The sequence below is a fragment of the Oncorhynchus kisutch genome, linkage group LG2 (assembly GCF_002021735.2).
Source record: "Oncorhynchus kisutch isolate 150728-3 linkage group LG2, Okis_V2, whole genome shotgun sequence".
NCBI classification, from domain to species: domain Eukaryota; kingdom Metazoa; phylum Chordata; class Actinopteri; order Salmoniformes; family Salmonidae; genus Oncorhynchus; species Oncorhynchus kisutch.
Genome location: NC_034175.2, coordinates 4,562,365 through 4,574,222, shown reverse-complemented (window position 1 = coordinate 4,574,222; position 11,858 = coordinate 4,562,365). Strand labels below are relative to the sequence as shown.

Here is an 11,858-nt window from a genome sequence, read left to right as displayed (position 1 = left end):
CAGGGTTTTTTGGAAACGATTTAAAATAACAGGATAAAATTGAGTTGAACAGATTACTACATGCAAGGCTGAGAACTGTTGACACCCTTTTGAGTAAATATACACCGACTCAAAGGGAATTATCCTATTTCTGCTGTTCTCATCCTTCCACTAGTAGTTAAACTTTGAAGGGCAATAGTGGCTGGTGCTTCATGGTATAGAAACCATGAACATTATCAGGCAGACTTCATGTCAACACAACTCTGCTTGTTTCAGGTACAAATCCTTTATTAGCTAATCTCACAAACATAATGCCCCAATGACGATGCGTTTCCTTTCACAGTTAAACTTTAAAATATTTTATTTGTAAAGAGAGAGGGAGGCAGAGACCAGTTCAATTGCATAGCAATTTAATCCAATGTCCAATAATGCCTCTCTATCCCCATCAAAAGGAAGAGGCCATGTGGTCATTCTCAATCAGAGCTTTTTATCGACCAAGACAACATCAATAAAACTATTGATAATCACTCACTATCTCTAATAGTGAACTTAATCAACAGGCATCATAACATCTTAAAAGGAGCCCTGTCTGCTGGCTAGCTAGACAACGGTCTCCATTCTAAACCACTAATTACAGTCAATTCAAACAAGATGGGCTTTTTTCACATGTAACCAAATCAAATGTATGTTTGCTTGTTGTTTAGTCCAAGGCTTCTATACTCCAGTTGGGGGCAGTACAGTTTGTTGTTGTTGAAACAAAGAAAAACAACATGGAACATGCATGGAGCTTCCTAATGTAATGCCACATACTGAGTGTTCAGACAGGCACAGATCTGTGACGACTCCCTACTCCCCCCTAGTACACTACTTCTGACCAGAGCCCGTTATAGGTAGAGGGTTCTATTCCCCACTACTAGGGCTTTGGGCCGGAGTAGTACACTGTGGGGAGTAGGGTGCCATTAGACGCTGCCTATACAGACAACATCCTCCATTTTAGGAGCAGGGTTCTACTACACATCACAATCTCTATCCACAGCATGGAGTTAGGTCAGTCTCGGAATGTCAACAGCAGCACGTTTCTCCTTCCTCTCACTGCAGGTCTCGGTCTTCCAGGTACCTGTACTCAAAGGTGAACCCCTCCTTCTTCCTCTGACCCCACTTCTCATAGTCAAAGTAGATGTAAGTGCCCTGAGGGAGGAGGACAGTATGAATCACTCACTCTTTATGTTGGCTCATTGTTCTATACAGACCCATGGTGCCTCCAACAATAACAGCACAGGAGGTACCAAGGTTCTACTGTACCTGTTCAAACTCATCAGTGATAGTCTTGGGTTCTTCGTGCCTCTGGAACCACATCATGTACTTGGTGTGGAACCTCCACGACTGCTTCTTCAGAGCCTTGGCTGACAGGTACTGAGCTTTAGTGCCCTGAGAGAGAGTAAACGAAAAACACAGAAAGGGGAGACTGAGCAATTGGACCCTACAGTGACAAGGCAAGAGCGGACAGATAGGGGATGGTGTGTGTGTTACCTCCAGGTAGTAGAAGATGAAGAAGAGCGTCTCTGTGGACAGTCTCTGGTAGAACTCTATAGAGTCTGAGTGGTGGGGGGGCATCTGATGATGGAATGGCAGGGTGGGGCATGGGTTCCTCATCAGGTATTGCCTACAGGAGAGAGTAGCACAGACGTGCATGTTAATATCTCCTCAGAGAAAGCCCAGTGTCTACACCCCAGTATTCCAGCGGACGGCGTTGTTACCTGATCCTCTCGGAGTCTGAGGGGTGCGGCATGTGTGTCCAAGCAGACTCCTGCATGGTCTGTTGGTACACCTGGTCCTTGGAGAGCGGAGTGGGACCCAGGGGACACACCCCCAGGGAAGGGGGGATGCTCACCTCCGACAGGGAGGGCTGGGGGGCCGCGGGCGTGCCGGGGGCAGCCGACGAACCAGAGAAGATGTCTGAGGAGAGACAGGAGGGGATTGGTTGAGTTACAGCTGGTGGGGATATCATCAACAGACAGACAATTAGAAATGATGTCACCTGCAACTGGCATGTGCCTTGTCAAATTTCATGAATGTTTATTTGTGTAATGCCTTAAAGATGTGATTTGGAACTTGTTAATTGAGTTGATTCTGACCTCTGTCTGTGAGGTGCAGGTTGGGGATCTCTCCATCCAGACCTGATCCTAATGCTGCTCTCTCAGCCATTGCCTTCAGAGAACTCAGAGGCTCCGGGGCCTGAGAGAGAGAGAGGAGGGTGGAGGGGAAAGGACAGATGGATGGAACAGAGAGAGAGAGGGTGGAGGGGAAAGGACAGATGGATGGAACAGAGAGAGAGAGGGTGGAGGGGAAAGGACAGATGGATGGAACAGAGAGAGAGAGAGAGAGAGGAGGGTAGAGAGGAAAGGACAGATGGATGGAACAGAGAGAGAGAGAGAGAGAGGAGGGTGGAGGGGAAAGGACAGATGGATGGAACAGAGAGAGAGAGAGAGAGAGAGAGAGAGGAGGGTGGAGGGGAAAGGACAGATGGATGGAACAGAGAGAGAGAGAGAGAGAGAGAGAGAGAGAGAGAGAGAGAGAGAGAGAGAGAGAGAGAGGAGGGTGGAGGGGAAAGGACAGATGGATGGAACAGAGAGAGAGAGAGGAGGGTGGAGGGGAAAGGACAGATGGATGGAACAGAGAGAGAGAGAGGAGGGTGGAGGGGAAAGGACAGATGGATGGAACAGAGAGAGAGAGAGAGGAGGGTGGAGGGGAAAGGACAGATGGATGGAACAGAGAGAGAGAGAGGAGGGTGGAGGGGAAAGGACAGATGGATGGAACAGAGAGAGAGAGAGGAGGGTGGAGGGGAAAGGACAGATGGATGGAACAGAGAGAGAGAGAGGAGGGTGGAGGGGAAAGGACAGATGGATGGAACAGAGAGAGAGAGAGGAGGGTGGAGGGGAAAGGACAGATGGATGGAACAGAGAGAGAGAGAGGAGGGTGGAGGGGAAAGGACAGATGGATGGAACAGAGAGAGAGGAGGGTGGAGGGGAAAGGACAGATGGATGGAACAGAGAGAGAGAGAGAGGAGGGTGGAGGACAGATGGATGGAACAGAGAGAGAGTGAGAGAGGAGGGTGGAGGGGAAAGGACAGATGGATGGAACAGAGAGAGAGGAGGGTGGAGGGGAAAGGACAGATGGATGGAACAGAGAGAGAGAGGAGGGTGGAGGGGAAAGGACAGATGGATGGAACAGAGAGAGAGAGAGGAGGGTGGAGGGGAAAGGACAGATGGATGGAACAGAGAGAGAGAGGAGGGTGGAGGGGAGAGGAGGGTGGAGGGGAAAGGACAGATGGATGGAACAGAGAGAGAGAGAGGAGGGTGGAGGGGAAAGGACAGATGGATGGAACAGAGAGAGGAGGGTGGAGGGGAAAGGACAGATGGATGGAACAGAGAGAGGAGGGTGGAGGGGAAAGGACAGATGGATGGAACAGAGAGAGAGAGAGAGAGAGAGGAGGGTGGAGGGGAGAGGAGGGTGGAGGGAGGGGAAAGGACAGATGGATGGAACAGAGAGAGAGAGGAGGGTGGAGGGGAAAGGACAGATGGATGGAACAGAGAGAGGAGGGTGGAGGGGAAAGGACAGATGGATGGAACAGAGAGAGGAGGGTGGAGGGGAAAGGACAGATGGATGGAACAGAGAGAGAGAGAGTGGGGTGAGGGAGAGTTTGGAAGAGCAAGGGGCAAAGATAAAAACTGTGAATTTATGAAAACCAATACACCATTCAACAGTTCTTCCACCATGAGATACTAGTAGAAGCCTGGTACCAGTCCACCATCCAGTCCCTGTATGGTGTGAAGCAACACACTCCTACCTGCAACTAGAACCTCCACGGCCAGCCACAGTGACAGCACCAACAATGACCAAATAAACCTGCCAATTCAAGATCCCATGGAGTCCTTACTAATTCAACACTATACACAATCTTTACAAATACAGGCTCTTCAATCATATATCTTGTATGTTCTTGGTGTGTGGTGGAGGAACTAATCCAGCCACTTGGCAATGTCAATTTCCCTGTGACACAGATGTTTTTTTGGCTAGCACTGATAACTGACTACCTCAACCTTCTTTCTATATTTTTGGTGTGTAAGCGTGTCTGTGTCAGAGATTGTGTGTATTTAAATCTGTGTCAACTTTCTGTTTCCTGTGTTAGTGGCTTTGTGGATGTGTTTAGGAGTGAGAGTGTGTGCAAGTCGAGTATGAATGTGTATATTTCCGTGTGTGTGTGGGTCTCTACCTGACACTGCTTTCTCTTTCGTGTGTTAGTGGCTGTAGCCATGGCCCCTGGCGGCTCTGGGGCCTGCGCTGACATTCTGGTCTCCATCAGTATCTGACGGAGGTCTGTAGGAAGCTGGGGACAGAGGGCAGTCTCTACAGGTTATTCTAACCTTATTACAATGCTATTATACATGTTAATTAACTAAGAAATAACAGAAACAAGGTCATTTAGGAGATGCTTCATCATTAGAAATCTCCCGAATAGCTGACAAAATTTGGTGTGACTTGTGGGAGTTTTGTGAATTTATTTTTCTTATGCTGAGAAAGTTTTGAAAATGGTGTTAATTTCCAAACTATCAGTATTTTTGTGAGTTTGTTTGTTTCCAAGTTGTATTCGTATTATAGTCAACCACAATTGGGTCAAAATGGCTGCCGTAGAGGTTCTAGTGTTCACCAAACACTGTGTTCTCATACTGTTAAATGGCCAACTGTCTCCATCCCTCTGTTGAACTGTATAAAACCTCTCAGAGCCGAAGAGAAACAGTGGTAGGAGAGGAGGCCATTTAAGAACATCAGGACAAAGTGCTCATCTCTTAGCCTCACATCTGTCTGTCCTTCCCCTCCGTCTCTCCTCACCTTGAGGCCCTCAGAGGCCTGTGTGTAGGAGTGGGGTCCGTTGAGGAGACTCCCACCACCGGGGATACTGTCGGAAAACGAGGGGGACGGAGAGCTGGGGGGCAAGGTGATGGAGCTGATGAGGCTGGGACCGTTGTCCATACTGAGGGAGACAGAAGACATAAGGACATTTTTATCATCTTAAAAAATTAACAGATTGTGGTCTTGGATGAATTTGACATCACTTACGGCTGACTGGCTGAGGAGGTCAGCGAGGAAGGCTGGCTGCTCTGTGATTGGCTGGGTGTGCTGAAGGCGGACTCTGCGGTGCTCTCTGCCACCACAGCACTGTAACCTGAGCCATGGGAAAGACGGTGGAAACATTACTACTAATGCTCAATCCCACACCCAGAAAAGGTGCATAAAGAAACAGACAAACCCAGACAGCCACACAGACAGTGAACATACTTGTGCTTCCGTTCTGCTTCAGTCCACTGGGCGGTCTGGCAGGGGCTGTGTTCGACCCAACTACTCCTCCGATTGGCCCCATGCTTCCTCCGTTTCCTCCCATCATCCCCACTGCCCCCCCAGGGGCAGCTCCAACCGGGCTGAGAGGGATCAGAGGGGGCCCAGGGATCACACTCTGCCCAGGCACCAGGCCCAGGATCCCCCCAGTCAGTGTGCCGTGTGCTGGGCTGGACCCCAGCAGGCCCAGGCCTGTCCCAGCCCCGTTGGTGGTCACTCCACTGGAACAAGAGGTGGGGATGGAGGAGCTCTCCACTGAGACACTGGACTGGGTAGTGGTACTCAGACCCAGGCCTCCCAACGAGGCTGCCTGGGCGTAAGGGGCATGGGTGGACCCAGAGAGTAGGCCTGCCATGGTGTTCAGAGAGGCAGACATCCCAGTCAGGCCCAGACCAGACATTGAGTTGGCACTGCTTGTCCCCGTCATGCCAACTTTACCCAGGCCCAACCCAAGGCCTAGGCTGGAGTTGAGGATATGACCAGGCGAGACCTGGGGCAGGGAGTTTGGGGAGGCTGAGATGGGTGTGGTGGGTGTGGGGAGAGAGGGGGCGGTGGAGAGAAGGGGGTGGCTGGGTGGGCTGGGGGTGCAAGGTTTTGTTTGGGGTTGCTGTGGTTGTTGCAGTGGCTGCAGGACTGGTTGCTGTGGAGGTTGAGGCTGATGTTGTTGTACGGCGCTGCTGAAGCTTCCTATTAGACTGTTGCTTGTGGGAACCCCAGGGTTGCCTCCGACAACGGCGGCCATGGAGACAAGAGAGGAGGAAGAAGAAGAGGACCCGGAATTGGCGGACGAGGAAAAGGACAACAACAAGGAGGAAGTGCCGTTCTTCGCAGGAGACTGAAAATGACACAGCATCAGTTTAGTACAAACAGAACAGGGAAACTACATTTCTGAAGAAATCCAGTTCTCTATTGAGCTATAAATATATGATATTGTAGAAGCTCGGTCTCACCTGACTAACGTCCCTGTCTGTCGACCGCCCTCTCTTCTTATCGTCCTCAGAGTTCTCCTGCAGAACCCATGCAGGCACAAACAGTGCATGTGTAAGTATCAACGTACTTTTATGACACTGATCAAGTAAGTGATTGTAGTTTCTATACAAACAACCAATCAGTGAAGGCAGATGTGCTTACAGCAGTGCAGGTGGCCGGGGATGGAGGGATGGGGGAAGAGGAGGTGGTGGAGGTGGGAGTGCTGCTCGAGTGGAGGAACATCTCATCCTCTATGTTCCCCATGCCCGTTGGAGAGGTGGCCACCAGCGCTGCAGCTAGAGGGGGAGAGAAAGAGGGAGAGAAAGCGTGAAGGGCATAAATCAGGGAGAAAAGGCTACTGGTTTATTTCAATGATAAGATTAAGGGGAAATCTAATATATAAATGTTGTTTTTAACAATCATCAACATCCAGAGCCACCGAAACACCACAGATCAAGCTCTTCTAAACCAACAGTCAACCCAGCTAACAGATGTTGATTAGAGAACATCCATCCACCCAGACCCAACAGACGTTCATGAGGGACCATTCATCCAGACCCACAGCTGATAGCATGAGCATCATCATCATGATCATCCCAGGACTCGTCATCGAGCTCCTGGCTGTCCATGGGCGACTCACGGATGTCCTCCAGATCCAGGTCGTCGTAAATGAACTCGTTCTCCTCAAAGTCTGGGTCCTGTGACGACTCCATGTAGTACTCCACGTCGTCCTTGATCTTCTGGATGGAGTCCACCTGCACCGAGTCGTTGTCTAGCATGCGCAGGATGGTCTCCAGCATGCGAATGTGGTACCTATGCCTTTCTATAAACCTCTTTAACTCCTCAATGCGATCCTGCTTCTACGAGACAGCCAGAGAAACAGGCACACGTGGTTATAAACTGTTCAGGTGACTTTTGTAATGCAGGTAGACGTCTTTCTTAGGCACAGATGTCGGATCAACTTGCCTTCCCCAAATCCTTTTAGGGGGACTGCAAGACTGACCTTAGATTTGAGTCTAGGAGCAACATCATCCAACCCAATATCTGATTCATTATTATAAACTGGGTGGTTTGAGCCCTGAATACTGACGGGCTGACAGCTGTGGTATATCAGATCGTATAACACGGGTATGACAACATGTATTTTTACTGTTCTAATTACGTTGGTTACCAGTTTATAATAGCAATAAGGCACCTCGGGGGTTTGTGGTATACGGCCAGTATACCACAGCTAAGGGCTGTATCCAGGCACTCCGTGTTGCATCATGGATAAGAACAGCCCTTAGCCATGGTATATTGGCCATATACCACACCCCGGGCCTTATTGCTTAATTAGACTACATACACAGCAATAGTTAATGTATAGGAAATGAGATGGAAGGAGACTGACCTCTTTCTCTCCTTTCTTCTTCCTGGTTTGAATGAAGAGGGATTCCACCTCACTCTCAAACTGGTCCACCTGCATATTTAGAGTGTCTATCGTATTCTGGGGGAGAAAAAGAGAGAATGGGGGAAAAGAAGAACAGACCACCACCCAGAAAACAAGACAGAGCCAGTGTGAACCATCCACCCGACCCATCGTTCAGGAGACACTACCACTATGCATGAGACAAAATTCCAACGGCCCAGAGGCTGTTACCGTTAGCCAGTTTCCCGTCTCTTCTTTCTCCCTCTGAGCTGGGTCCACTTTCAGGGCGAGCCCCAGGCCTTCTTTAGAGTAGGCCTTCGTCTTTGTCTCCCGCTCTACCACCTTAAACCGCTCCATTTGCTAAGGAGAGAATGTCAGATGTTATGTCAGACAGGATCGCATACCCTCTCCATGAGCACTGAGATGAGTTGAAAGTAGGGCTGTGATGATACCAAAATTGATACCAATTTTTTCCATGGCAAAAATGTTTAAAAAATAAGCAGACAAAACCCTTTGGTCAAATAAAAATGTATTTGTCACATGCACTGAATACAACGGGAGTAGACTTTTCGTAAAATGCTTGCTTACGGGCCCTTGAAAAATAATAATAAAAATAGTAACACAGGAGGAATAAAATACACAAAATACACTCATTGAACGTCTCATTCCAAAACCATGGGCATTAATAAGGAGTTGGTCCCCCCTTTGCTGCTATAACAGCCTCTACTCTTCTGGGAAGGCTTTCCACTAGATGTTGGAACATTGCTGCAGGGACTTGCTTCCATTTGGCCACAAGAGCATTAGCGAAGTCTGGCACTGACGTTGGGCGATTAGGCCTGGATCGCAGTCGGCATTCCAATTCATCCCATGGGGTTGAGGTTAGGGCTGTGCAGGCCAGTCAAGTTCTTCCACACCGATCTCGACAAACCATTTCTGTATGGACATTACTTTGTGCACGGGGCATTATCTTGCCGAAACAGGAAAGGGCCTTCCCCAAACTGTTGCCACAAAGTTGGAAGCACAGAATCGTCTAGAATATCATTGTATGCTGTAGCGTTAAGATTTCAATTTACTGGAACTAAGGGGCCTAGCCCGAACCATAAAAACAGCCCCAAACCAATATTCCTCCACCATCAAACTTTACAGTTGGCACTATGCATTGGGGCAGGTAGCGTTCTCCTGCCATCCGCCAAACCCAGATTAGTCTGTCAGACTGCCAAATGGTGAAGCATGATTCATCACTCCAGAGAACGTGTTTCCACTGCTCCAGAGTCCAATGACGGCGAGCTTTACACCACTCCAGCGGACGCTTAGCATTGCACATAGTGATCTTAGGCTTGTGTGCGGCTGCTCGGCCATGGAATTTTTTCTCAAGAAGCTCCAGACGAACAGTTCTTGTGCTGACGTTGCTTCCAGAGGTAGTTTGGAACTCGATAGTTAGTGTTGCAACCAATGACAGACGATTTTTATGAGCTACGCGCTTTAGCAATTGGCGGTTCCGTTCTACCACTTCACGGCTGAGCCATTGTTGCTCCTAGACGTTTCCACTTCACAATAACATCACTTACAGTTGTCCGGGGCAGCTCTAGCAGGTCAGAAATGTGACGAACTGAGCTCTTCAGTAAGGCCATTCTACTGACAATATTTGTCTATGGAGATTGCATGACTGTGTGCTCGACTTTATACACCTGTCAGCAGCTGGTGTGGCTGAAATAGCTGAATCCATTCATTTGAATGGGTTCCACATACTTTTGTATATATAGTGTATATACAGGGAGTACCAGTACCAGATCAATGTGCAGGGTCTGTGGCATTGTGTTGCCTTTTATTGAACCCAGCACAAGGCGCAACTGTGTAATCATCATGCTGTTTAATCTGCTTCTTGATATGCCACACCTGTCAGGTGGATGGATTATCTTAGCAAAGGAGAAAAGCTCACTAACAGGGATATAAACAAATTTGTGCTCAAAATTGGAAAGAAATATGCTTCATGTGCGTATTGAAGATTTCTGGGATCTTTTATTTCAGCTCATGAAACATGGGACCAACACTTTACACGTTGAGTTCATATTTTTGTTCAGTGTATACGGTTGTACACATCTACCTCAATTAGCTCGTACCCCTACACATACTCAGTACTGGTACCCCGTGTATATAGCCATGTTATTGTTACCTATTGTGTATTTATTCCTCATGTTATTATTTTTCTATACTTTCTCTCTGCACTGTTAGTCTACACCGATTGTTTACAAAGCATGTGCCAAATAGAATTGGGATTTGAGGTAGGGTTAATGCAGATAGTCCATAGAACCATTTAATTAACTATTTAGCAGTCTTATGGCTATGGTCCTTTAAAACCCTGCTGTATGTAAAATATTGTGTGCTATAGCTTGGAAAATAAATGTCCCTCTGGCCAACATAATGATTAAAAAAATGTTTATCTGCTTCGTGTTTTGTTTCCTTGCCACGGTACTAACGAGTATCGTAACACTGGTATCGTCCTGGCCCTAGTTGAAAGGTAAACACAATATGGTGGAGACCTAATCACCCTTTTCTCCTATCAGTGTTAAACAAAGAAGCTATTTTGGAGAGTATTACCGTCTCTATGACCTTGCGATTCTCCACTAGCTGCCTTTTGTCTTTGATCTCATTTGATGCCACCCATGTTTTTATCTGATCCCTCAATCGCTGCAGGAGAGATGACAAGAAAACAACAATTAGAACTTAAGTAAAGACCCATAGCTTTATCAGTGTGAGCAGACAACATGGGATATTAAGACAGCTTCATATATTTCTTACTATTAGTAGGCAATTAGTCTTACCTGTAGCTTTTTAATCTCTTTTTTAAGGTCTGCCTCATATTTTTCCTTTTGGTTGGCATTGGCTGCATTGTGAAGCTGTGAAACAAAGTGACAAAGATCAGTTTGTTTGATAGGAGACAAATCATTGTTTCATGCACAGTGAATATGCAATGCATAGTGTTAAGGAGTCCTCACCTTCTGCCAAATGTCTTCAAACTGTTCTACGCCTTCAGCTACCTTTTTCAAACATCTGTCAATTTCACCTGGGGAGAGGAAAGAAAGAGGTCATTGTGAAAATATGCCAATCTATTTTACTGGACTAACATATTACATTGAATCTCAAAGATTAATCCAATCATTTAAATAACTGATAATCGAAAGGGTGTGAGAGGTCAGTGTCCAGTCCATTACGTCCATCATCGCTCTATGCTACAGTTACCTTGGAGTTTTCTCTTATCAGCCATGGCTTCACTACGACAATGTCCTCATACCGTCTTTCATTGATAGAAGGAGATAACATATTAACGTTAGCTAAAAACATAATGCAAACAGACACAATGAACATTGATTGCATTGTATCTAAGTCCCTAGCTAGCTTCCTAGCATAAACTAGCTACAGATAATAAACACTTGCAACGAAATGTACCTTGGTTTAGCAAAGAATTAACATGCTTATAATTTTTGCGTACATCACTATTTTCATCAATCGTAAAACAGTTCAATAGATGTCTCGCTGGAAATGTCAGCAACATTAGCCAGCTAGCTAACGTGGCCAATTCACATGCTGTTTTGCAGGTTTCGACAACTCATTCCAATGCAATTGCTATTCGATGCATTATTATGCATGAAGTGTATATATTGCGATTATATTTTGGGCACATTTGACGTTATGTTGGTAATTGTTATAATGCTAGCAAATGTAGCTAGCTACTGCAATCACAATGCTAGCTAGCTGGTAATTTATGAAAATTAGGGAAACTGTGTCAACCAGCTAAATTCACATTTGTTTTAGACATTTACCTAGGGTTTGGGATTTTCGTTTGTCTCTTTCAATTAGAACAAAAACTATTTCCCCAGTCTTCTTTACTTCCACATTTTGTTTTCTTTTCGTCAATCTGGCTGTACAGTACACTAAAGATGGACGGTAGCTAAATCCCACCCACAAAATGTGGATTCCGCCCTAAACCCTACCTCCAAGCTATGATAGGACCAAATTCTCCACCGTCGTTGGACAACTTCCACAGGTATACTTTCCTGTGATTGGTTTATCAGATTATTGATGGGTCAATGGTAAAATATATATAAAA

General features: G+C 46.8%; 1 protein-coding gene across 7 annotated transcripts; it reads right to left on the bottom strand.

The window, feature by feature from the left end:
- Nucleotides 1–322: 322 nt before the first annotated feature.
- LOC109884478 (CCR4-NOT transcription complex subunit 3-like) lies at nucleotides 323–11,716 on the bottom strand. 7 transcript variants are annotated; one of them, XM_031837987.1, is made up of 19 exons: nucleotides 11,572–11,716; nucleotides 10,991–11,045; nucleotides 10,747–10,814; nucleotides 10,573–10,647; nucleotides 10,349–10,438; nucleotides 7,982–8,110; nucleotides 7,733–7,828; nucleotides 6,905–7,196; nucleotides 6,505–6,638; nucleotides 6,324–6,380; nucleotides 5,317–6,208; nucleotides 5,098–5,203; nucleotides 4,870–5,011; nucleotides 4,253–4,366; nucleotides 2,115–2,214; nucleotides 1,737–1,935; nucleotides 1,510–1,642; nucleotides 1,282–1,407; nucleotides 323–1,167 (listed from the first exon to the last, which is right to left on the bottom strand). In XM_031837987.1, the coding sequence occupies exons 2-19, from the start codon at nucleotides 11,013–11,015 to the stop codon at nucleotides 1,069–1,071; spliced, it is 2,877 nt and encodes a 958-aa protein (XP_031693847.1). In that variant the 5' UTR covers nucleotides 11,016–11,045; nucleotides 11,572–11,716; the 3' UTR covers nucleotides 323–1,068. The 7 variants fall into 7 exon arrangements, with proteins under 7 accessions (XP_031693847.1, XP_031693856.1, XP_031693837.1 ...); XM_031837996.1 differs by having other exon boundaries at nucleotides 6,983–7,196; XM_031837977.1 differs by having other exon boundaries at nucleotides 6,905–7,202; nucleotides 11,572–11,714.
- Nucleotides 11,717–11,858: the final 142 nt, after the last annotated feature.

Bases quoted from the DNA above. Each gene is read 5' to 3' on its own strand.
- LOC109884478 (XM_031837977.1), bottom strand. From the start codon at position 11,015: ATGGCTGATAAGAGAAAACTCCAAG. The intron at 7,829-7,981 runs GTAACAGCCTCT...TTTCTCCCCCAG, and splicing joins AGACGGGAAACTGGCTAACG to AATACGATAGACACTCTAAA. The intron at 1,936-2,114 runs GTCAGAATCAAC...GTCTCTCCTCAG, and splicing joins CCTGCACCTCACAGACAGAG to ACATCTTCTCTGGTTCGTCG.